Source organism: Crassostrea angulata, chromosome 3 (assembly GCF_025612915.1).
Source record: "Crassostrea angulata isolate pt1a10 chromosome 3, ASM2561291v2, whole genome shotgun sequence".
Taxonomy (NCBI): Eukaryota; Metazoa; Mollusca; class Bivalvia; order Ostreida; family Ostreidae; genus Magallana; species Magallana angulata.
Window position 1 is genome coordinate 47,062,390 of NC_069113.1, and position 24,187 is coordinate 47,086,576.

The window sequence follows — 24,187 nt, forward strand, 5'->3', positions numbered from 1 at the left end:
ATAAATTTAATGAAAATCCGTCAAAATTTGTAGGCATGAGAGCGCTTACAAGGTCAATTTTTGGATAAAACGGAGTCATTATTGTGGTCAAAGTCCCATAACTCCAACAAAAAGTATTGACCAATGCTGATTTTCGAACTTGACCAAGGTAATAGTGGTATAAACATTTGGTATAAATTTAATGAAAATCCGTCAAAATTTGTAGGCATGAGAGCGCTTACAAAAAAGTGTGACGGATGGACACACGGACGGACGGACGCCCGGCATTTCTATGTCCCCGTTCCGCGTTGCGGCGGGGGACAATTATTCTTTCTAAACAAAAACTATTATTTAGAAGAAAAAAAACCTTTATGTTTCAGTTAAAATTTGATTAGATTTGAATAATTTCCCACATTTCTAAAATAGCAAAGATCATCTAGTCATTTTAAACAGAACAATAATTAATAAATTGATCTTGTGGAAACTTGAAAGAAGAATGCAGTTATCTCAAAGTTTTATCAAGAAAGCAACAGACACTTACTGAGGGGTGGAACACGTTGATGGCCTTGACTGCCTCCTCTCCCTGCTGCTTGAATCCAAACACCAGATCGATCCAGCGATGGAGGTTCTTGGTGACATAGGCAGATTCCAGGGCCTGTCGGAGAATCATCACAAACAGCCGGGGGTCGTTGTTGGACCAGGGGGGCAGGGTCACATCGCTGACAACCTCCCCATTCTGTCGCTTCCCAAAGTCAAAACCTACAGAGTTTTGTCTCAGTTTGAAAAACTAGTTGAATTTAAGGTGGCTTAACATATTCATATTTTCCGAAGGAGATATTCCTTTATGTATACATGCAATGAAATAAAATTGTAACATTGGTCCCTGATGATTTTCACTCAGTTATGAGAATTTCGAGCATCTATATTAGAACCATTTAATCAAGAGCTTAGACTTTGGGAATTGTGCCAAATGGCAATGTGATGTAGGCCTGTCTATTTCATTGTTGGCCCCTCAGCCGTGGCTCTTTGAAATCAACAAGATTTGCCTTTCTTTTGAGCTAAGACCACACAATCGGTGTATATTTCGCTTAAAACCAGTGTCATTATTAAATTGTTGACACAAGGAAAAGACAGTTATATCCTACCAAAAGTCCAAGCACTTGTTAAAATGGTTCTACAACGGTGATCAAGTCTTAAACAAATACTGAATGATATATTTTTCAATTTCAAGGATAAAAAAAATACCATTCATGAAATCACATAAATAAAAGCTTTTTGAAAAGAAATACAAGTGAACTGCTGTAGACTTAGAAAACTCTTTTACCCTCATTGTTTTTCAGGAACTCTGGTAGGAAGAAGAATTCTGGGATCAATTCTTTGACATCTGTTGCAGATTCAAAGCTAGCAAGTCGCCAAGATGTCTGCACACTGTGAAAGGTTCTGTCAGGCAGATCAAAGTTCTTGTCTATAAGAATAAACAAATATTTGATTAATAATAATAACTTTTTTTTAAATATCTATTTATGAAATATGATTTGGCAAGTAACGATATTTAAAAACTGCATATTAATTAAAATTAATCCATACCAGTTCTATTTTTGTTTAATCAATTATACATGCTTTTACGGACATAATCATTATTAACTTCACTTCCTCATTTATCTGAACAAGTGTAAATAGTATGGAGAAACTTATTTTTTCAAATTTATTCAAATTTGCATATTCATTTATGTATGAAGCAATGTGCATAGAATGTTTAAAAAAAATCAAGGAAACTTTGTACAATAACTTAAAACAAACTTAAAACAAAGTTAACAGAACATTGATTTATTGTACAAAACTCATCTGACATACAACATGTAATGTGTTTTTAAATAAAAGAAACAGAATATTTTAACACAAGTACTTAAAATGATGTAATACTAGATCAACTTTACCTTGGTAACTGAGAAACATTTTGGTGAATGGAGGTAATCGGACCAGGAAATGAAGGACGGACCCACTATTGGAGTAATGGCTGCCATAGTGATAGGGCTCCACCCTTAGCAACGAGTTGTCAATTCCCCCTCGATCTCTCTCCTGCTTCAGTATCTGGAGTTTCAGTTTAATGAATTTTCATTAAAAGATCCTCAAAACACCTTTGCGTTGCTTAAATCAAATTCAGTTCTCATTCATGCCATAAGGAAGCCAAGACTTCTATGAACTCTACTTACATTGTAGTTCTCAATGTACTTCTGCTCTTTTTCTTTACATTGTACGGACATGGGCTTACTTAAGTTCCTGAAAAATAATTTTCAATAATGAAGAACAAAATTTGTAATAGAATTGTCAATCAAAATCAGATGAAAAAAGATGACAGACCTAATATTCTTGCCTTGAGCTTTCGAGTGCAATATATTTTATAAAAATTGTACCTAAAGCTCTTTTCGTCACAAAGGTTTAATCTGTCGCTGAAGTAATCCTTTAAAATGAATGGAAAGATAGGGTACTGCATCAGGTCGTTGAATGATCGGCCGGCAATTTTGTTCAGGTAAGTGAGGTAGTCAAAGTTGGTCATCCTCCCATCTATCCATGACTGTTGTACTGAGGCGAGCTCCTCCAGAGCGAGGTAGTTGGGCAGTTCCAGGGTGTGAAGGTGCTGATACAGACCATCTCTCTCCTGTTATACAGACCAGGGTCAAATCAATAGCATTTTTCTACTATATATTCGTACTGTTAAAGTGAGATTGAGATCAAAAGTTAGCTCATATATGGCCCCAAGGCCTGCTTATGGTATGAGAAATTTATACTTTTCAGTCATGTCATTCCGTCAGTTTTCAGCAGTTTATTATTATTACCAAGCAATAATTAAAATTGAAAACAGAGTTTTCCTAGCTATAAAGATTGCCATAAATATTTGTATGGATAGACTATTTACCAGTCATTATGTACGTCTTCTCTTTTAATATCTCAAAAATAAGAACCCTCCGAACAGTAACCTACCCTATTATTCTGGCACGCCAGCAGACAGGTTTTACCATTGGTCAGAAAGATCTCTATCCCTATATCCCTCAGCTGGAACCAGCGCTTGTGGATTTCTCGGATATCCTCATAGGGCCAAGTCATGGATAACTGGTCCTTGTTTCCCAGGAGGACCTGCCAACACATCTTTATTTTAATATTCTAGCTGATAATCCCAGTACAAGAGGACTTAGCTTATGATAAGGGTATATGTAAAATACATATTGCATAATTTGTTTATTACCTGTGTATAGTTGGCATCGGTGATAGCTTCATCTGCTACAAAGAATATGCTGTTTTCTCCTAAAAACAAGAAAGATAATATTTTTTAAAATTCAATGGTACTACAAAAATAGTTTGAAAGTAAATCAAACCTATTCATTTCAGCTATACAGTTTAACAAAAGGTTAGTTACTCTGCAGTGAGTACTTACCGACTAACAACTCTCCCATGCTCTCGTTAAATGGGGACACAGCAGTACATTTACATGTATGTCTGTAATAATCAATGGTAAATTTACAGTACATGTCAACATGATCCTAACTTCTAATAGAAGTTCTATCCTAGAGTTACTTGTACTCACTGAATTTTCTCGTTCCTGTAGAGCTGGTAAACCAGAGCTGCAGAGTCTGAAGTCTGATGATCATCCTCAAACAGGTAGATCAAGGGTGGATCCACCATTTCACTTTCTATAAAAGTAACATCCAAATTTATATTAATATGCACTTCTTTTATTGAATACAAGCATATAATACTGGAAATATTTGCCCTCATTCTATTTTCGCCCTTTTGCCAGAAGCCAAATTTAAGACTGGGTGGATGTCAATGTCTCATATTATTTTTGTTAAATTAAACACAACAGTGTCTGGGCAAATTCAAAATTGGGTGAAACTCTTTGCAAGTGTAGAAAGGCGAAAATTACATGGGAAAAAATAACCCTGTACACAGTAACTAAATCTTCAATATAGAATATTTCAAAAAATCAATTTTGTGTGCTTACCTAATTTAGCCTGATTCTCAGGGGTTAGGAATCTCTTTTCTATTCCAAGGTGACACCTCATCAGCCTCTTTCTCACCCTTCCTGGACCCTCAGTTGGATCCAGTTGCCATGACATTGGATAAGACTTGGCATCATGCCAGACACCCCTGAAATATGAAGTATACTTTAAAATACTGAAATACTATTGAACACAGACAATTAAAAGTAAAGATGCTAATCTTAAACAAAGTTTTACCTCTCATGAGTGAGATTCTGAACAACCTGCTGCCATGATTTTTTAATTTGAATTTTCTCTGTCATTGTCTTCTTGATATGCTCCACAAACTTGCTTCTCTCTTGACCCTGTAATTGTGTGACTCTCTGGGTCATCTCCATGGCAAGAGATGACAAACTCGAATACATTTTATCTTGTCGATGTAAGGCCCTAAAAATAAAACAAAAACAATCTCAAGTCAATCAGTCAATCACTTAACAACTCTCTGAATGTACGATTTCACACTCTTTAAAATATTCAAAACCACCTACTTTTCAACATCTGCACCACTCTTTTTCTTCCACAGTTGTCTCCCTTTCTGTAGTCTGAATTCAATAATTTGCTTCTCCTGTTCAAGAAAAATCATTAGCAAATTGGTTTTAACAAATCAGTAATTTGATCAAGAAATTTTCAAGTTATTAAAACACCTATATCAGAGCGGCAATAAACATCTTTGAACCAGAAATTCTGATTAAAAGCCTTCTAAATTTTGGGCCTTCCCTCCCCCATTTTATGCATGAAACATTCAATAAGATTCCAAGGGTAGTCTTACCTCAGTCAGGTGAGTCTGACAATCCCTGCTTTTCCCGGGGGACACCACAGGGATGTTACAGTTCTTGAGAGTCTGCATAATCTTGGCGCCGTCTGCACGGTGCTGACTGTTCAGACAGTCCCCCCACCTCTCCAACAGATCCCACATGTAATAAGCCAGCTCATGGGCCTGGACAACAAAAGTCATGTACATATATATACAGTAGTGGCTAGTACAATGTAAAACAATGATCAAAGTAAGAGATCTTTGAACATTATATTAAAGTTGATCATAACACAAAGATCTCCTACTTTTCTTTGTAAATGATGATCATTTACATCTAAATAAAATTGCACATTTAAATGTATTAGCAGAGACTAATTATTAGTTATCTTTTAGTTTTGTAATGGGGTGTTTTAGTTTTTTGACACAAACTGTACTTACATATTCTGGGGAAGTGTTGATGAGAATTTTGAGGATTTCCTGCCCCTTCAGTTCATTTGCAATGTATGACAAAATGTAGGTCCTATCCTCCAGAACTTGTCTGGTGGAAATCATGTACACCAACAAGCGAGCCAACTGAAAACCCAAGAAAAACAGAAATAATTTTAGCCTAAAGGGTCCACCTTTGATTAAGGATATAAAGGTAAAACAGGACTGTAATTTCATGCCCTAATCTTAAAGCACGTACCAGAACCCTTGTTGTATCCCTCAGACTCCACATGACTTGATTTTTCTGTGTTCTCTGCACCATTCTGTCCTGTGATACATTAAAATTTACATTTAGGTAACAATACTAAAATACTCATTCAACAGTTGGAAAGATGTCTTTATTTCCCTGTTACTGGTATATGAAAGTACAGATTACAGATCTGTGAAAATACCTGGTTATAAAGAGTGTGCTCAAATCCTCGGTACAGGAAATCAAACAAGCGCCTCATGTAAATAGTATCTATGGACACTGGCTCGGATTTCTCAAAAATGGAACTAATGGTTTTCCGTTCAATTGGTTTTACAACTTCTTTTTTCTCTGTCAATATATAAACAAATTATGGTTAGGCATACATGTAATTAGAAATAAGTAACTGTGAGTTTTGTAAATGCATGTGTTTTATATCATGATTTAAATAAACACAAAAAAATACAAGGCTCAGTGTGGTGAAATATAACACATACCAGCATTAACTACAATATCCACAGCAGAATTTAGCAACTTCTTAATTCTGTCATTGACTTCTGACTGAGACAATGGGAGCACCATCAGCCTACTCTTCTTGGAGCTGAGCTGTTTGAACATGTTGCTGATGGAGAATCCCGACTTGCCCTGCTTCTGAGTGTTTGGTTCATTGGGCAGACTACTACCCAATGACTGATGTCGAGAGAAACGTCCCGATGATGTGGAACTGTCGGAATCTCCCTGGGAGTAGGATCGGTTGTCTAGATCTAAAGACAAGCTAAATGATGCAGGTAGAGCCGACAGTCTAGGGAGGGACTCAGGGAGGTTTCTGGGCTTATACACGATAGGTGGGGATGAATGGGTAGGTCCAAAATAATGTCCTGAAGAGAAGATACAGATGAACTTTATGACAAAGGGCAGATGTGCATGTTCACAGTGTGAGTGTGAAACAGGGCAGACATGTTCTCAAGACACAGAATAATAAGTATCAATGAGAATTCTTTAAAGAAAATTCACAAGACATGATAAGGTAATACAACATGTGCAAAGTTATTTTTGGTATTCTTCAACATTCACTTCAGCATAAATATCAAGATTTTTAAGAGTACAAACGATCTGCCAAAGGAAAAGAAATTCTCTGCATAATTACCATAAGATTCCCCAAACTCAGCAGGCATGGACACTTGTCTGGATAACCTGTCCTGTCCTGCATTTTCTACCACAGTCAGCTGTCGTAGAATCACACTGTACTGTAGACTCTTCAAGTTCTGCACCGGCTTACTCTTCTCACCTGTCAAGAAAAAAAAACCTGTTTCATGATGTTCATAATGTTTTATTGGGATGACTTGAAATCATAGGATTGGTAGTTATTACATATTGACAAGATCTTGATAACACACCAAATTCTTTCCTTTCTTTGTTCTCCAGCTGCCTCAGAAGATATCGTAAATCATCAAACTGTTGGAGATGATGGCTGCCACTTGCACTACAAACAAATCACTCATCAACATCTGATCTACTCCTACATTTAACAATCTTCTCTTTTAAAATTCAGATCAGAACTTATTGTTTTTACCTGAACTCCCTGCATGCTATAACACAGACAAGGTTTTGGAGATCTTCAACACAGATCTGTCTTTCATCTCTTCCAGCTATATCAGTGTTCCTGCAAAGAAACCATTTATCTTATCTCTTAACATGTGATAATCAACAAACCTTTACGTATTTGTTCAGTTTGAAAGACGTAAGGGTAATAACCTTTTTTCAAGAATACACATGACCATTGTCTATTTATACTTACTTGGTAGAGAGTCTATATATCCTTGCCATCATGTTTGTAAGAACTTCTACCAAACCTGCCTCCAACATTAGAGAGCCCAGGATAGGGCTGCGCTCAAATAACTACAAATTTAAATACAAACAATGAAGATATCTGTATAATGTCATGATTTCTGGACATACCAGTATATGGATATCAAGTACTGTAAATTCCTATTCAAATGCATAGAATCATTACCCGCATAAAATTGCAAGAAGCACATCTCCCGGATTTTAAATTCTGGCTTATAATTTTTTGAGACACGAAACTAAATTAAAATGTGATTAAAATTTTCCGTTTGCAATTTCATATTCTTGTGATTTCACCCGAAATGGTTGAATCACAGAATTAAGCACTTGCGTAAAATAAGGAATCTACAGTATATTGGGAGAAAAAATACTGGTAGTGAATTTGTTATTTTTGACCAGGGCCTTTACCTGTCTGGTGGTCAGGAGGGCGTTGTGACACAGGGCCACGTCCCACAGGGTATTCTCCAGCAGAGACAGAAGTAAGACAACAGCAGACTGCTGGACAGGGGTCATCTCAAGATCACTTATCTCCAAACTAAAGGAACAATGTAAAAATAAACATGTATTAATCGCCAAAATAAATGACATGATACATGTAACAAAACAGATATTTTCAATAAAGGTACAATGTAGCAGCCTTATTACAAGTACTGAAAGTAAATGATATGGTGAAAGAGAAGCTCACTCTGAGTCGAAGGTGAATCGTAGGCCGAGTATGAGTGAGATAGATTCCTCCAACTGCTCGGTATGAGACAGATACTGGTAAAACTGGGCCCCCAACAGGTGGAAGCTCTCCTTCTTCAGGAACTCAGACACCTGCTCAGGTGTGGCCCGGAACAGGTAACTACTCAGTAACTAAAAGAGACACACAAATTGTTACATAAAATCAGGAAGTTAAATAATGTATCTATATTTTTTCCTTTATATACCATTAATACCGGTATCTATATTCTCAGGAGAAATTACACATAATACCTGTAATATGATAGAGACACGCCTCTTTCTGTGGTCTTACCCTGATTTGGTAGGTCTTTTCTGGGGTCCTACCTTGATTACATGGGTCCTTTCTGTGTTCTTACCTTGATTACGTAGGTCCTTTCTGTGCTCTTACCTTGATTACATAGGTCCTTTCTGGGGTCTTACCTTGATTATGTAGGTCCTTTCTGTGGTCTTACCTTGTTTACGTAGGTCCTTTCTTTGGTCTTACCTAGATTACGCTGGTCCTTTCTGTGGTCTTACCTTGATTACTTAGGTCTTTTCTGTGGTCTTACCTTCATTACGTAGGTCCTTTCTGGGGTCTTACCTTGAATATGTAGGTCTTTCTGTGGTCTTATCTTGATTACGTAGGTCCTTTCTGTGGTCTTACCTTGATTACGTAGGTCCTTTCTGTGGTCTTACCTTGATTACGTAGGTCCTTTCTGTGGTCTTACCTTGATTACGTAGGTCCTTTCTGTGCCTTACCTAGGTTATGTAGGTCCTTTCTGTGATCTTACCTTGATTACGTAGGTCCTGACCTCCGGCGAGTTACTGTGAGCCATGATGATCAGGATGTCGGTATTGATGACCTTCTGTAGAACTTTGGTGACCATGTTATCTGGGATGTTGATGACCACATCTGACAGAGTCTTCAGTAAACCTACACATAAGTTATCCATAATTTTTTCAGACAGTCATGGTACCCAAAGATAAAAAAATAATTCAATTCTGGTTGTAACGCACTTTCTGATTGGCTAAAAAATTATTTTATATCGTATAAAAAATGTTGCCCACGTCATACTAAGCTTAACGTCAAAAACGTATCAATACGCCTGACGCTACATTTGAATTTTGAACAATTTTGCATCATTTTGAAGGTCAAATGACCGTTTTTATCTACAATGAAGAGTAAAAAAATTTAATTATAAACAATGAATTCAATATTTATTAGTTTTATATGATATAAAATGGTTTGAAACAGTTACGCATTTTTATATAGTGCTTCTCAGTTTATAAAGCGTAAACTGCCCCAAACCATTTTATATCGTATAAAACAAATAAAAATTGAATTCATTCCTTAATTAAAGATGAATTTTAATTTATGTACAATTTAATTAATATATAATTAAGAAAAATGTAAAACAATTTTATCACACTAAACACATTTTTGACACTTTTGTTAAGTCTGAATAGATTTAAGAGCAAGACTTACCTATACAGACAGCAATCAGACCCCGTTCAAACTCATTGTCCTCAGTCTTCTCATCAAAATGGACATCAGGCCTCTGAGCGATCAGTCCCTCGTCGTCGTGGTGGATTTCTTCTGACGTGTAGGATGACAGGGATGTGTAAAAGTCTCGTCTCCCCTCAAACTGGGAGTACAGTTCACTTTCTACATCTGATGGAGTGACCATGTGTTCCACAGACTCCCCACTTTGTTCCAAGTCCGACACTGTCTCCATACACTCTCTGTTGTCAACTGTTAGCTGGTTCTCAGTCTTTGGGCTCTCTAACTGGTTCTCTGTCATTCCTGCTTGGCTGCTTTGTAGAGTTAGCTCCCCTGGGTCTGCTGTGTCTACCTCTGTGATTGTATCAGTGAGTGGGGGATCTAAAGTTATGGAGGCCAGGGTTGTATCAGTGAGAGGGGGATCTAAAGTTATGGAGGGCGGAGTTTCTGGTTGGTTGTACTCCTCTGGGGTGAGGATCTCCATCCAACTGCCTTGTTTGCGATGTAACAATTTCACGGGCGGGTATTTGTCCTCTTTAAAGACTACATCATCGTCACTGAACAAATTTCTCTTGGCAGAGTCTACTTCAGTATCTAGTTAAGTAGACATTTATCAATGTATCACAATGAATTACATCATCAAATACAATCTATTCTATAAACTACAACATATATCTCTTAGAGCAAAATACAAATATGAGAAGTTTCAGAATGTTAAAACATGCCGTTCAATATTCCACAAAAAGACCATTTTCTGTTCGATTTTTGATGTATTTTCAAGCTTGTTTATCTATTCATACTTATTTGAAAAAGTCAAGAAAAACCCCCCAGAAATATTTAAAAGGAGAAGGGTCAATTAAAAGCAATTTCTTGCTCTGCAATTATGGATTTTTTCAGTACAATGAGTTAAGTCCCTCAAAAATTGACTTACTCTTCATAAAATGATAATGTATTCAAGAAAACCCAACAGTAAAATTTAACCTCCAAGAACCTGTTAACTAAAGACTATCCACATAACTAGCATATAAATGATTCCACAATTATTGTGGTGGTATAAATGATTCCACAATTACTGTGGTGGTATAAATTGTGGTGGTGGGTTCTGACCTGCAGCACTGTGATTGGAACCCTCACTCTTGCTGTGTGGGGTACTGGACATCGGTTTCCTCACCGTGTTAACTCGACTCAGACTCGATCTAAAGGTCGTGTCTTTATCCGAATCTACAGAGGTACAATCAGTTATAGATTGGGCGTGTAAATGTACAGAATTTATATGATTCCCTGCCTTCAAGACAATCAAACAAAATAAAACACTACAATCAACACAAGATGCATAACAAATCTACCAGTACATGTACTTTACGACTTACATCAAAACAAGATATTGATTTCAAAAATACTGAATAAAATTTCATCTCAGACTTATTCTTTGATATGAAACTAGGTCATAATTTACATGAAGTATTATTTGCCAATTGACAGTTGAGAACTTATATGTGATCATTAAATTCTCTCATATTTTGAATGCATTTTGTAATCGTGTGTAACATTTTGCAAGCAGAAGTTGCTCACAAACATTTATCGCATGTAAAATACATAATTCTAAATGAATATCATATGCCACCTTCAGTCATCAGTAAGATTAATTCCATCAGTTATCAATCACCTATCAAATAGACACTGACCCCACCACAGTTTGAAGTAGAACCCTGACTGGGTACAGCTGATGTAGGTGTTAGCCGCGGGATGGACGTACAACAGGAAGTCACAGACCGCCACAATGATGTGCATGTCAGGCGGGCTTCCCATCAGGCTAGTGATGATGCTGACCACAGACTGACCAATTGACACGGGGTATGCACGGTAGCCATCTTGAATTCTCTCCTAATTTACAATAATTAATACATGTATTGAAAAGTAAATAAAAAATTAACAAACACAGACTCTATTGTAGTATTAATGTTTAAAAATATGTCAAACACAAATAATATTCATATGTAATTGACATAATATAGCTATAAAAAACACAGCTCATATTTTTTCTTATTCTTGTAAACTTCGGTCATATTTGCAAACACACCTGATAAGTACAAAATATGCGATCCACCACCGACACTGAGTGGAACTGTTTGATGTTGAAGGCTTGGTGAGGATGGTCCTCCCTTATCAGTGAGGATAGTCCTCGATATAGGAGATCCAACACCCCCTCCTCAGCCCCCTCCCAGATCCTCCAGTTGAGGATCAGCTCCTCAATCACTGTCGCCCTGGTAACCACTGCTTCATTCTTCCTCCTCATTACCAGGTTTTTGGTTTCGGGGTCAAACCTAAAGATGGTCTCCGTAGTACAGGCATCAAACAGAACCTGGCAATTTATAAACAGAAACCAAAATTAAACTAAATGAAAAGTTCTACTCTGGAATCATTTATATTGGTGGGGGCCAATTTTCGTGGATTGCAGGTGTTTTGCTTATTCCTGGGGATGTAACTTCATGGAAGTTTTTAGTTTCAGTAAAAAAGATAACTTTCTAAATTGGAGTATATATTACCTATATCACATATCATGCAGGGATTGAATTATCCTACCTTTAGAGTGCTATATCCCACAATTCCCCTGCTGGAGGTCAAGACTTTGGACAGAAGTTTGTTCCCATTAGCTGTTGTGAAGTCGTTGGCCAGGTCAGGAGAGAAGTTGACCACAGAGAAGAGCAGCTGTAGCACTTTGGATTGCAGTTGTTCTTCCATCTTGTCCTTGTCATGGTTGTCATGGCTATTGTCCTCAACAATCTACAGACAAATGTTGTAAAGAAGTCAAAATGTCTGTGAATACTGTGGTAGGTTAAAGAATAACAAATCTGAACATTTATTACATACATATTTCTTTTATAAGTCCTAAAAAATGAAGATGGAAGTTAAGAAGGAGGTCAATAAGAAATAAAATATTTCTATTTCATGGGCCATAAAATGTTATAAAGTCAAAACGTGTGTGAATCTTCTGTTTCTGATAATTGTTTTTTAAAAATCAGTTACCTGTTTTTAATATGAAAATCATATAGAAGAATTTGACCCAATGCTGCAGTACTAAAGAAATTATAATTTGATTTTTATGACCATGGAAATGTCATAAGGAAATTTTTTGGTTTATCATTAAGTGGACAGTTTATCTCCCCAATGAAAAACATTTTATAAAGTATTCCTGGAAAACTCAGACAGGAATCATAAAGGCCACCATAACACCTTCCTCCTACCTTTGCCACCAGATACATGATGGTCTCCATTCCTCCCACTTCCTTCACCGCTTTCTCCAGTCCATAACACAGCTTGGTGGCCACCTTGCCGTGGGTCATCACATCACTCAGTAGCGGCTGCTGACTCAACAACTGGGACTGGGGCTGGGGGATTCCCAGGTTTCCTGCCATCAGGACGGGGATTTCTGATCGGAGGGCAGACTCATAAAGCATCACCTGGCCTGGACTTCTTCCGCTGTAGTGCAGCATGATCTTCATCTAAACAAAAATCAAATACATCTATACAGTCATGGGAATTACTTTAAAACCATAATATCAGAAGATACATGTTTATGGAGTTTAAGACTACTGGAATGCCACCATTTCTCCCCAAGGACCATTTCTCACAAATGCATTGTTATGTCAATTTTCATATATGATTTTGTGTTGATAGAATGAGGTAACAATGCACTAGTGAGAAATGGTCCTTAGCGAGAACTGTCCCAATGCCATTATCATCATTTTATTTAAATTGATAAATTTTAAGAAAGTTGCTGTATCAGTTAATGATATTAAAAATCATTGGAAAAACTTTTCACACAATTTGATTTTGCAATTATTCTTACCCTCAGTTGATTTCTGTCAACAAGCCGCAGTCCCACTAGTGCATCATGGGAAATATTGGAGTGCTGTATCAGCCGTTTAGTGATGAAGGTGGAGTAGGACATTGGCTGCTCAGGGCCATCACATTTACTGAGGGCCCTACAGCTTGGGCCCAGGGCATACAGGTAAAGGCACTCCTCCTCACTAAGATCCACACCTGGAAAGGTAAAACAGGTAAGCAAGAGTTTTGTTAGTGCAAAGACAAAAAGCTTCAATTTAAATCTTACTCTTTTATTTAAAAAGGTTTTAAAAAAAAATAAACATGGAAGTTCTAAATGTTAAAAGAATATCTACAATACTGATAAGCATTTGTATATCTATGATTTAACTGAATAAGACATGCTCACCTTTGAACAATGACAGTGAACCCAACTGCCAAGGCAGGAAGTTGGTCATTTCTCGAAGTTCATCATAAACATGGCCGACACACAGGCTGCTCCTGCCTTCTGCTGTCTCCACCTTCGTGGCTGGGTTTGGCTGTTCTAGTCGTATTTCCTGTCTCTGCCAACCGTCCATCGTCAAAGTGATCTGTGAACAAAAGCAATACATTATACAGTCCATACCAATGCCACTTTAATTCTTTAGTGAGCTTTTACATAATCAACCTATTCACGTAAAATGTTTTACTGTAGAGAACATTATGAATGAAAATAATAGTACAACTGTTTATTGAACAATTTATAGTACAACTGGGTTCCTAAGGCTCACCCTGCCTATAAGCTTGGGCTCTTCCTCCTCCGTATTCTCCAATGCTTCTACGTAACTGAACATGACATGGTGCCACTTTCCAGGATGAACACTGTCTCTAGATGTGGCTTCATCCAACACCAATCCACCTTCATTGGTTTCAGAGGTCAGTCTTTTCAAATAGAAAAAGATTTATGATTTTCATACTAATTAGAAATAATACATACCGAGTAATTGATGTTTACTCAATGCATATACAGTTACTTGAAAATATTTGTTAATTGTTTAATTTCTTATGTACACACTTACCTAAACAGTAACATTCCAGTTTTGCAAGAGATCCACACTTCCAACAGTTTATCCCTTGTACCAACAGACATGACATGAATGCACTCTGATGTCAGCAATGGTTTGGTGGACTTTCCATAGGCAAGACCTTTCTTTGACAAGTCTGAAATGAAATTTGTACATGAGTTAGTCAAGTAAATTGTGATGCTTACAAACAACTGATCATGTTCCTTTTAAAAAGGATCCTTTATCTAGCTTCTCATTATTTTTTTCTTTAACGTCAATCTCCCCCCCCCCCCCCCCTCAAATAAATAGTTACCTTCACTACTTGATGCATAAACATGGTTCACTGTTGATAAAACTGTTGTTGGTTTAAAACTCATCCCCTCTTCCTCACAGATTTTCAACCAGAGAGCAAAGGTCAAACCAGTCTGATAAGGAGGCCATATGACCCCAATAGACAATGGAATCTCTAGAGCCATTACGTTCCACACTTCCTGTTCAAATGTCTTCTGGGATTTCTCCGCTTCCTGCTGTGATTGAATATCTGGTGTAGGAATCATGAGGGATGAGATAGAGCGTAGGAGAGGAATCACAGCACTGCCTTTCTCTGTGGTCCTCGATTTGGTTTGCAGGAGTTCAGAGGACACCTTGATACTGCCCGAGGATACAGAGGACTGGGTGGAGGCTTTCTTGGGGCCGGATTTCACTGGGAACTTGACACTGTAGAACGGCTGAATGCTGGACTGTTCCACAATGGATAGCAAACAGGACAGTAGGAACTCCTTGAATAAAAGGAAGGATCTTAAGTTAACATACTGGTAATGAGTCCGAAGTCAACCACTAAAAAAATGAAGCTTAAAAAAATTTTTCAATACAATTTACTGGGAAAAAGGTAGACAGTACATATTGTCTTCATGAGCTCTCTCACATTTTGCATATAAATTTCAAGTGAGCATGTCTTTATTAGGGTTAACAATCATTCAGTGAGGGTAAAGATTCTGCTGCAATTTTTAAAAGAAGTAGCAACCCTACTCTCCAATCTCTATTAAGATGGTACATGTATTACGGTAAGATGTGCTACATATATTACTCCTTCTTTCCAGTTTCCTTACCCTTGATATATGTGAGTACTGGAAGAGTTGTAGGATTTTCTGGAGCTCCAGGGATGTGATCCTATGTTGTGCCAGGCACTGGATAAGTGAAAGCAGGTACCGCCTCACTGAAAACATTAAAGAGGAAAAAATCTGATTTATATACCTCTCTGTATGAGGACTGCTTTTTCAAAAGTAATATTCTTCAAAAACAAAATAACTCCTGGTCCTTACCCATTCTTTGGTCATCTTCTGCAGTAAGCTGTGTCCAGAAGCCATTCAGTATCTCATACAGCAGACCCTGAAAAAAAGAGGTACACAGGACTTGTAAACAAGTAACAATTTTTCGTCTTCATTTTCCAAAATGTGCTCGGTATGTATTAAGGGTAGGTGTAAAATTTGTTTGTACAAGAATACTGCTTTCACTAACATATATTGCTTTGCAGAGAGGTTTTGTGTCAGAGTGGACATGGTAACCAATGAAGCAATTTGGTGAGTCAGTCATAATGAACAGTGAATCAAATTACTTTATATTAGTTGGTGATGGTGGATTTCTGTGTATTACAACAACAACATTTCATATTTGAAAAACACAGTCTTAAATATTTTTTTTTTAAGTTGTTGCTTCAAGGATTGTGCTTGCCTGAATTCAGACAAAAAAGGAAGACATTTTTTTACCTCCTCACAGACAACCATAATTGCTGCCGAATTTCCTTTCAGAGTCTGTAGAAGTTTTAACAAGACTTGGGGAAGGATGTTTTTCCCAGCTTGGTGTTCCTGACTTTTAATTAACAGCTGAATGATCAACCTAAACAAGGAGGGAAAGTACTCCCTTCTAGAAATGGGGTCAGAGCCTCCATTTGACTTGCATTCATCCTGAGATGTTTCCGTGTCCCCGTCGTAACCTTTTCCCACCATCCTCCCAGAATCCCCTTCTTCCTCACTGCTCATGTTGAGGAGTTGTCTTATCTCATCATCATCAATGACATCCTCTTTGATAAACTGTTAAAAATTTGAAGTCAATTCTTTTACCTATCTAATGACCTTCACAAAAATATGATTGTTTAATTCTAGACAGTGCAACAATGTTGTGTGTACAATATGCTCAGACAAAATAACAACACTGTACAAAATGTAATACTGTGAATTTCAAATCAAAGTTCTCTGGCCTCTTACATCTTGTGGAATGCTAGTTTTCTGGTTGGAGTCAAACACCGTGACCTTTTTGGGCATAGCTGAGTTGAGCATGATGTCAAACAGTGTCTTGAGGCGGCACGCAGGCAGGAGAGCGCAATCCTGGAACGAGTCCCGGATCCTCCCCCACATTTTTATTTCATTCTGTAAATGGAAAATACAAAAAATATTTATATTTAATTTTAAGTGTCAGCTGGAAAAATCAAGCATATTACATAAAATTGTCATCTTCAATGCTACAACCTTCTCTACTTGGTATAGTTAAAGCATATTGTATAGCAATATAATAGTTGATGAAAATTAATCCAATATGCTCACCATATCAAATTAGATGGATAAGCCATAATTATGTCCTTCACTTTTATTTCATTTTTTTTTTTAACTTTGTTCATCCCTTGTCTAAACAATGATCTGGTAATACACTGGGTCATAGGAGAATAATGAGGCCAGTACGTTATATCACCCTCTGTCAAACTGCATTTATTTATCAAACTATAACGTTTATAGTACAGTTACCTAATTATTTGCATGTACTTTTGATAATGCTGACATATTATCTGCTAAAAGTTATACAAGGTATTTGCTCAATACAAAAATCAAATACCAGTATCTGTCAAATTCATTAAAATAGATTTCTGATTAAATAGTGCCTGTTATATCATTCAAGGTCAGTGCACCTCATGTTTATGTTATTTGACCAAAAAAAAAAAAAAGAGCAGAAATGCTTTGTGCACTTATGTAGAGATCTGCGTGTATTTTAATCAGAATGAGAAATGGATGGAGTGGCATATAAAATCATTCATCATTTATTGTTGTACATAATTATCTATAATACACTGTATTTCTATTGCAGTTTAAACAAAAATTCAAATATTGTAATTCAATTCACATAAATATAATAATAATTAAGAATAAATACCTTATTGATAACATAGATTTATAAATACTTACCATGCAATATCAAATTATAAATCAATAATTGCTTTCATGACAATTTCCAATGTAACCCTTGCTAGCAAGCGATATATCATTGTTTAACTAAATGTTATTATATATAATTTTGAGTGTCTTATGACAGTGTTTTATCAATCCTGGTTTTAAAAATTTTCCATCGCCAAAAATAAATTTTGAGCAGTTGATATATTTAAGTAATAAGGAATCATTCTTTGTTAATATTGGTGGGTCATGTGATTCTTTGGTAGATTTTATCACATACCCATGGATAATCATATACATGTAAATTGTACGTATTTATATTTTTGAAAGAACTAAGAATGGTTTATTTTTTCTTATTACTCATATTGATTTTTTATTATTTTTTCAGTTATATGGTACAAATAATTTTTTTTGGCCATTTTCAGATCATTTTTTAATGTAAACCCCCATTGTGCCCCAACAGAGTTTATGATTTTATCATTGAGAGGGAAGATTATTTATTTTTTATCAAATGCTTCCCAATCAATTAGATTAAATTGATTCACATGAAAGTACCATCATGATCATATTGACAAATAATTCCCTCTCGAGATGTCCCTTCATATAACATCCTATCATAACTTTATCAGTCTTGTGACCCAGAGAGCACACTGTACCCAATAGCCATGTGAGAATGCACCAGACACATGCACTACAGTGTGCATGTACTTGTGACAAACTTTACTTTTATCTCATAGACAAAGACATATTAAGCACCAGCCCATTACTGGTACATGCATGTACAAATAATCTGAGGCAGGAAGGAATATCACATATGTTTCTATGTCATTTCTCATCATCCAATCTTATGACAATCCTCATGTTGTTTACGAAGTCAACAATAACAATGGTTGAACTAGAACAATGGGATTGGTTGTTGTTTGTTTGCTTGGTCATTAAGAAATTACTGAGGCTTGTCTCCTGGTATGTAAGGAGGTACATGTATAAGATATATAATTACACGTATGTGTATTAATACATGTACTATGATAAACGGTAATGATCTTATTTAATGATGTATTTTGTCTAATAGCTCAGTTATAAAACAAGAGGCCCATGGGGCCACATCGCTCACCTGAGCAACAATGGTTTTATATAGGTGTTCAAAGGATATTGTGCCAAATGGCCCCTCGGTAGAAAAACAAAAAAAGAATACCATAAAATAAACTGTATCCAAATTTAACACTTATTTTCATACTCTAAATCTATGACATTATACCCTTATAAATCACAATTTAAAAAAAAAAAGATCTTAAGCAAGATAGAAAACAAAATTTTGGTAGGGGTACACTCTTAACTTCCAATTCTCTTTATTTTAGTTCTACCCCCTCACTTTATCAAACGATCAAATTATATATGAGAATATGCATATAGGTACATATTCATCTTCAACTACATTGTACTAGCTAGTTATTGTATTTTATTTAAAAAGATTCCTATATGTCAAAGAGGGAAATTGTACCTCAAGGTGCTCAAATTAAAAACATTCAAATATTTTTAAATTGGTCTTCCACATTATAAACGATTGTTGTTTACCAGGCATGAACTTGTGCTACATTTTATAACCTTACTCACTTGTTCGATGAATACACTCGAATGAAAAATGTTGTCATGTAATATGTTAAAGAGCTATTACATGTATAATCAATACATAGGCGTCGAAACTGGGTGGAGGGGGAGGGGGTTCTCCCTGCCCCCCCCCCCCCCCACTTTTTTTTGGCTTTTTTTGGCAAAGTTAGACATAGCCATACTCAAAATCTTTTTTTTTTTGCTTGTCAATCTACCCACCCCCACCCCAATGAGCCTCAGATTGCAATGTATTGGCAGGCATATCGCTCTATTTTACTAAGGCCACACTTTATTTTCATCTTTATTCACAATCAACGTTAAAAAAATGCCTACAAATCAAGATGATTTTCCGCTGTAATTTTTTCTATATTTATCCCCGTAACAGTAATGTTTTAAACTGTTTTAAAGAGGTCGTTTTAATTTAATTGTGTCTGAAAAAACCCATCAAAGTTGGTGTAGATTCATCGTATAAGGAGGGGGCCCCAAAAAGTTGTTATAGCATATCATCCTTTTAATTTTTCTGTTCAAGTATTTAACGTTTAGTGAGACATTTCTAGTGATAAATCAAAATTTCAGCATCAATCATAGAATTAAAAGCAAGATACATAACTCACAATTCTGCCTGGTTTGAGTCAATTTTTTGTTCACAAGAGTTAATTACATTCAACTTAAGATTTTTAAACTTGGTATTTCCTATTCAGAATGAACAAAAGCATGGCCTCAGTTCTGGGAGCAAAGCTCTGTATCTTGCTTATAATTCGAAACTTGACTCAGCTGAAAATGATTAGTAAAGAGAAAATTGTAAATAAACAATTAAAACAGAAGAAACATGCACTAAAACAAAGAAAGAGCACAATTTATTTTTCATAATATACATATACCTATATATTTCTAGCAGCAAAAACAATCTCCGTTTAGACTGAAATTGCAGAGCATCTGAACAAAACATGTTGCATTATAATCAACCATAATGTAGAGATCGTACCGAATTACAAATAAAATGTATAGTATTTATAATATGATATGCTGTTAGTGCATCAGATTATGCTAATTTTGCGCAGGTAAAATATTAACTGTCTGATTTACCGAAGTTTATATTTGATTCGATACGTAAAAATCCCAAAATACAGGCAATATTTCCTCTCAAGTTAAAAAGCATAAACGAAATTCAAAACAACGTAAAACCATGGTCATGAGTGAAAAGGTCAACGCATCGAAAGATTGAATCTCAATTGACTTCACAAAATTGGCACAAATATATTTAGCATGTTTCAAGTATCCCTTCGCATGTAAACTGTTGCACAACAAGCAAAATCATCTTTGTCAGTTTGACCCGTTTGCCATGCGTCAACATTCAAACTTGGATGCCTTACACAATGAACTTTCGTTTTCAATATGGAATACCGAACCTGAAGTTATAAACTGATTGACAGCAATTATCTCTTTATTTTTATTTTCGTTAATTACTCAAAATTGAAACAGAGTTCGCCAATAATTTTTGCAATTTATGTTTCCCTTTCCATAAGAATTTTTTTTGCAAAATTGCGTTGAATTTGACTCAATAGTTCTTGAGAAGAAGATTTTTTAAAATGCACCCCCCTTTTTCTACAGTTTTGAGGCTTACTCCGTTTTAAATAAAGATCGGTCTTTCATTTCTGCAATTTATAATCACCTTTCTATAGGGATGCTTAGTGCCAAATTTGGTTGAAATTGGACAAGTGGTTTTAGAGAAGAAGTTTAAAATGTGAAAAGTTTACAGACGGACGGACGGACAGACGACGGACAAAAGGTGATCAGAAAAGCTCACTTGAGCTTTCAGCTCAGGTGAGCTAAAAACGAAGCATTGCAATTTAAGTAAAGTAAAAAACCATAACAATCAAATTGAAGCCAACAAATAAATAAACAAAGACTAGATGATCCTAAAATCAAAATTTTGGAGTTGCAAACAGAAGGAATGGCGGGGAACAGTAAACCTTCAATGTCCAGCGTCATACACTTCACATAATTAACAGATACTAAATACTCTGTTTTTATCAATATATGTATCTGTCATCTTCGCTAGCCTGGCTAGCAAAGATGGTATCTGTTGAATACCAATTTTTTTCTTGGATTTTGTTGAGTTGATCCACAAAATTAAATGTTCATTAAAGTACATTTTCTTATAATATTTTGTATTCAGATAATAAAATATCCATTTTACTAAATCCCTCCAAATCAATACTCAGGAATATTACTGAACCACAGTAACAAGCTTACTGTCTTATATCTTTGAATTTCTTTTTGAAATAGAAGACTTAATCTTAAAGCTGACATGAATTCATTAAAGCATTTGGTCGCCATATTAGTTTCGATCGCTCTTCTACTGCAACTGGGGTATATATACCAGTTGATAGAGTTAAGGTCGGTTGCTTTCCGATCGAGGCATTCAGGTTGCAAGGACTTCTAAATGCATGAACTACACATTGTAGTAAAATGTAGTAATAAAGAATAAAGAAAAAATCAATGAAATGCAAATATATGTATTCTTTGAAAGGATGTCCGGGGTATCCGTAATATTTTTGCACAGACAGTGCCCCCTTACTTCGCATGCACATCGAACACGTGTGTCGTTCATATAGAGTGCATAACGTCTGCATCTTCTTGAAAACCCCGGCGACACTACATTCAACACAGTAGATAAATGATAGTAAATCCAAGAAAGTAACAACGTTTCCATCCGTTCCTACAAAAACTCCCCGTTTATAAAATCCATGCGATAATTGACATTGCTCGATCTGCCAAAGTGTGTGGTTTGCGCATGTGTGATATTATAACATACACAGGGAAATGGTCTACAATCATTGACAAAGTTTTGAAGTATCTGCGCCTGGATTTCAGTGTGTCTTTTTTTGTCGTTTATTGGATATATCTTGCCAGTGAAGTGGTTGTTATATTATTTTTGTTCAAAACGCGTTTTTACAAGTCTTTTCATCCATGGTAATGTGTTCAGGTGTATGAAATTCCTAAATGCGGTGAAGCAAGACAAGGGCTCTCGGCCTTATATAGGGGGTGTGTAGCGATGAGCAGAACAATAAAAATCGACAACTAATATGGCGGTAGTCGGAGATAAAAGGGAAATAATGCGTATTTATGAATTCATGTCAGCTTTAATGTCAAAATTTAATGTCTCAATAAAACAAGTGATGCTTAATTGTTCTGAAGGGATTATTGATAAGATTAAGCATGATTTTTTTTTAATTTCTACTAAATTCTGGATGCATTATTTTCAGTATTTCTCAAATAACTTGATTCTTACCAGGAAACTTGAAGTTAGACCTTTTATGGCTACTTTCTAACAGAGATTCTGTAAACCTTACAGCCATTTTTAAGATGTTGCCATTATGCAAATTAAGAAGAGAACAAAAATTAAAACACTTTCATATTTTTAGTCAACGATAATTGAATTATTGGTGCCGAAATAAATAGATTTATAAAAATTGCATAATGTTTAACCTGAATGGTCTGAATGGTGTCTGTTTTGAATTGCAATCAAACACAGGTGGACAAAAATGGGTTGTTTATGAAAGAAAGTTTGCTCTAACTATGAGAAGACAAAAGCTTTTGATGCTAATTAATCCTGCTGGAATCGAGAAGCTGGACCTTACAAGATTTGAATTCAACAAGGTTCACTGTATATTTACATATATTAATGCGTTATTTTCAATTTGGGAGATGATTTGAATAAATTTTATAAAAGTGACTGAATACACAGATTCGCCAATGCTTGAAAAGAGCAAGGGTGATTGTCAAAGTTACATAGAGTCAATTTAAAGGAAGTGAACATGAAAAAATTATCAAGGGCTCAAATTTGTCTGTTTGATGTGTATAATGATATCTGAAAACCGTTTAGACAGAGCTTTCTTCAGTTAGAAGATATACCACTTAGAATAACTAATTCTTGCAATCCATGAGCGCTGCCATATTGTTAAAATCATTACCTCCCTGCTGTGTTATCCCTTAGCATTTAAGAGAGGGCAGCACTGATGCTGACGTCAGTGAGACACATTGCATTTTTACACACGTTCAGTAACAGAGATAAAATGCCATCATCAAAATGTGAATTGAAACTTGAAATGGATGTAAAGAGTTGTCATTTTGAAACAGCGTTTATGGAGGAAGATTTTGGATCTCAGAATGATGCATTCCCACCAGCAGTTAATGTGACATATAACTAGAATGAAATGTCCGTGGATCAGTGTTTATGTGACCTATTTTTTCTTGCACTCGGGAACTTCTTGTTTATGAGTTTGAACATTGTGTGTGCTACATAAATGAGCACACAAGGTGCATTGCTCAGCATCCTGATTTTTAAAAAGTGTCTTAGTTTTGTTATTCTTCTGATAGCATAAACAGAACCGGCGTACATATCATCAAGATCTAATCTATCAAAAAAGATAAAAACAAATCAGAAAAATTTCCAGGGCATTGAAATAAAAAGTAACGGTAAGGAACCCCACATAAAATTAAATTACATTTTATAATACAATGTATTTAATTTAAATTGAAATTATATTTATGTAAACACTGACTGCCACATCTCTGTACAAACATCTGGAATGCGATGGTCTCATATTTCACAAATTAATTTATCTATTCATTTTTTGTACAAACCATATATAGTTATCTGAAGTTCATTTATAGAAATGTACTTAATCCTTGTCCTCTCATGACAGTACAAAATTTTTCTTCACATCCACAAATATTTTTTCTTCGTAACTTTTATCAAAAATCTATACATAAACACTGGCCTAGTTCCAACCAAGTTACCAGCACTCCAGCAGCAATGTGGCTTATCTACGTCAGAGAACAGATGCATGCTGGGGGAAAATGGATTACCTGCATAAACCTTTCACTGAGAGTGTTAAATTGATAAAATCTCTTGATAGAAATAAACAAAAAGGTAAAAGACCTCATTTTTAAGTTTCAAAAGGCTTTTAAAATTTATTAAGCAACAATTATTTTT

General features: G+C 35.8%; 1 protein-coding gene across 1 annotated transcript in view; it reads right to left on the reverse strand.

The window, feature by feature from the left end:
- The window catches only part of LOC128177358 (lysosomal-trafficking regulator-like), a 50,575-nt gene that overhangs the window by 6,788 nt on the left and 19,600 nt on the right, over window positions 1–24,187 (reverse strand). Inside the window, exons 8-46 of the mRNA XM_052844047.1 lie at window positions 16,624–16,785; window positions 16,126–16,449; window positions 15,682–15,748; window positions 15,469–15,575; window positions 14,673–15,138; window positions 14,375–14,516; window positions 14,087–14,237; window positions 13,726–13,906; window positions 13,342–13,535; window positions 12,737–12,994; window positions 12,075–12,275; window positions 11,572–11,853; window positions 11,177–11,375; window positions 10,599–10,712; window positions 9,477–10,085; window positions 8,782–8,924; window positions 7,974–8,143; window positions 7,697–7,823; window positions 7,242–7,342; window positions 7,017–7,106; window positions 6,841–6,926; window positions 6,591–6,731; window positions 5,941–6,321; window positions 5,649–5,794; window positions 5,456–5,524; window positions 5,209–5,343; window positions 4,786–4,953; window positions 4,505–4,581; window positions 4,215–4,403; window positions 3,980–4,125; window positions 3,563–3,668; window positions 3,413–3,474; window positions 3,224–3,282; window positions 2,962–3,114; window positions 2,394–2,638; window positions 2,193–2,259; window positions 1,917–2,070; window positions 1,304–1,444; window positions 521–738 (exon numbers count right to left, since the gene is read on the reverse strand). Coding sequence (XP_052700007.1) covers window positions 521–738; window positions 1,304–1,444; window positions 1,917–2,070; window positions 2,193–2,259; window positions 2,394–2,638; window positions 2,962–3,114; window positions 3,224–3,282; window positions 3,413–3,474; window positions 3,563–3,668; window positions 3,980–4,125; window positions 4,215–4,403; window positions 4,505–4,581; window positions 4,786–4,953; window positions 5,209–5,343; window positions 5,456–5,524; window positions 5,649–5,794; window positions 5,941–6,321; window positions 6,591–6,731; window positions 6,841–6,926; window positions 7,017–7,106; window positions 7,242–7,342; window positions 7,697–7,823; window positions 7,974–8,143; window positions 8,782–8,924; window positions 9,477–10,085; window positions 10,599–10,712; window positions 11,177–11,375; window positions 11,572–11,853; window positions 12,075–12,275; window positions 12,737–12,994; window positions 13,342–13,535; window positions 13,726–13,906; window positions 14,087–14,237; window positions 14,375–14,516; window positions 14,673–15,138; window positions 15,469–15,575; window positions 15,682–15,748; window positions 16,126–16,449; window positions 16,624–16,785 — 6,831 coding nt within the window. The remainder of the gene's footprint in view (window positions 1–520; window positions 739–1,303; window positions 1,445–1,916; window positions 2,071–2,192; window positions 2,260–2,393; window positions 2,639–2,961; window positions 3,115–3,223; window positions 3,283–3,412; window positions 3,475–3,562; window positions 3,669–3,979; window positions 4,126–4,214; window positions 4,404–4,504; window positions 4,582–4,785; window positions 4,954–5,208; window positions 5,344–5,455; window positions 5,525–5,648; window positions 5,795–5,940; window positions 6,322–6,590; window positions 6,732–6,840; window positions 6,927–7,016; window positions 7,107–7,241; window positions 7,343–7,696; window positions 7,824–7,973; window positions 8,144–8,781; window positions 8,925–9,476; window positions 10,086–10,598; window positions 10,713–11,176; window positions 11,376–11,571; window positions 11,854–12,074; window positions 12,276–12,736; window positions 12,995–13,341; window positions 13,536–13,725; window positions 13,907–14,086; window positions 14,238–14,374; window positions 14,517–14,672; window positions 15,139–15,468; window positions 15,576–15,681; window positions 15,749–16,125; window positions 16,450–16,623; window positions 16,786–24,187) is intronic.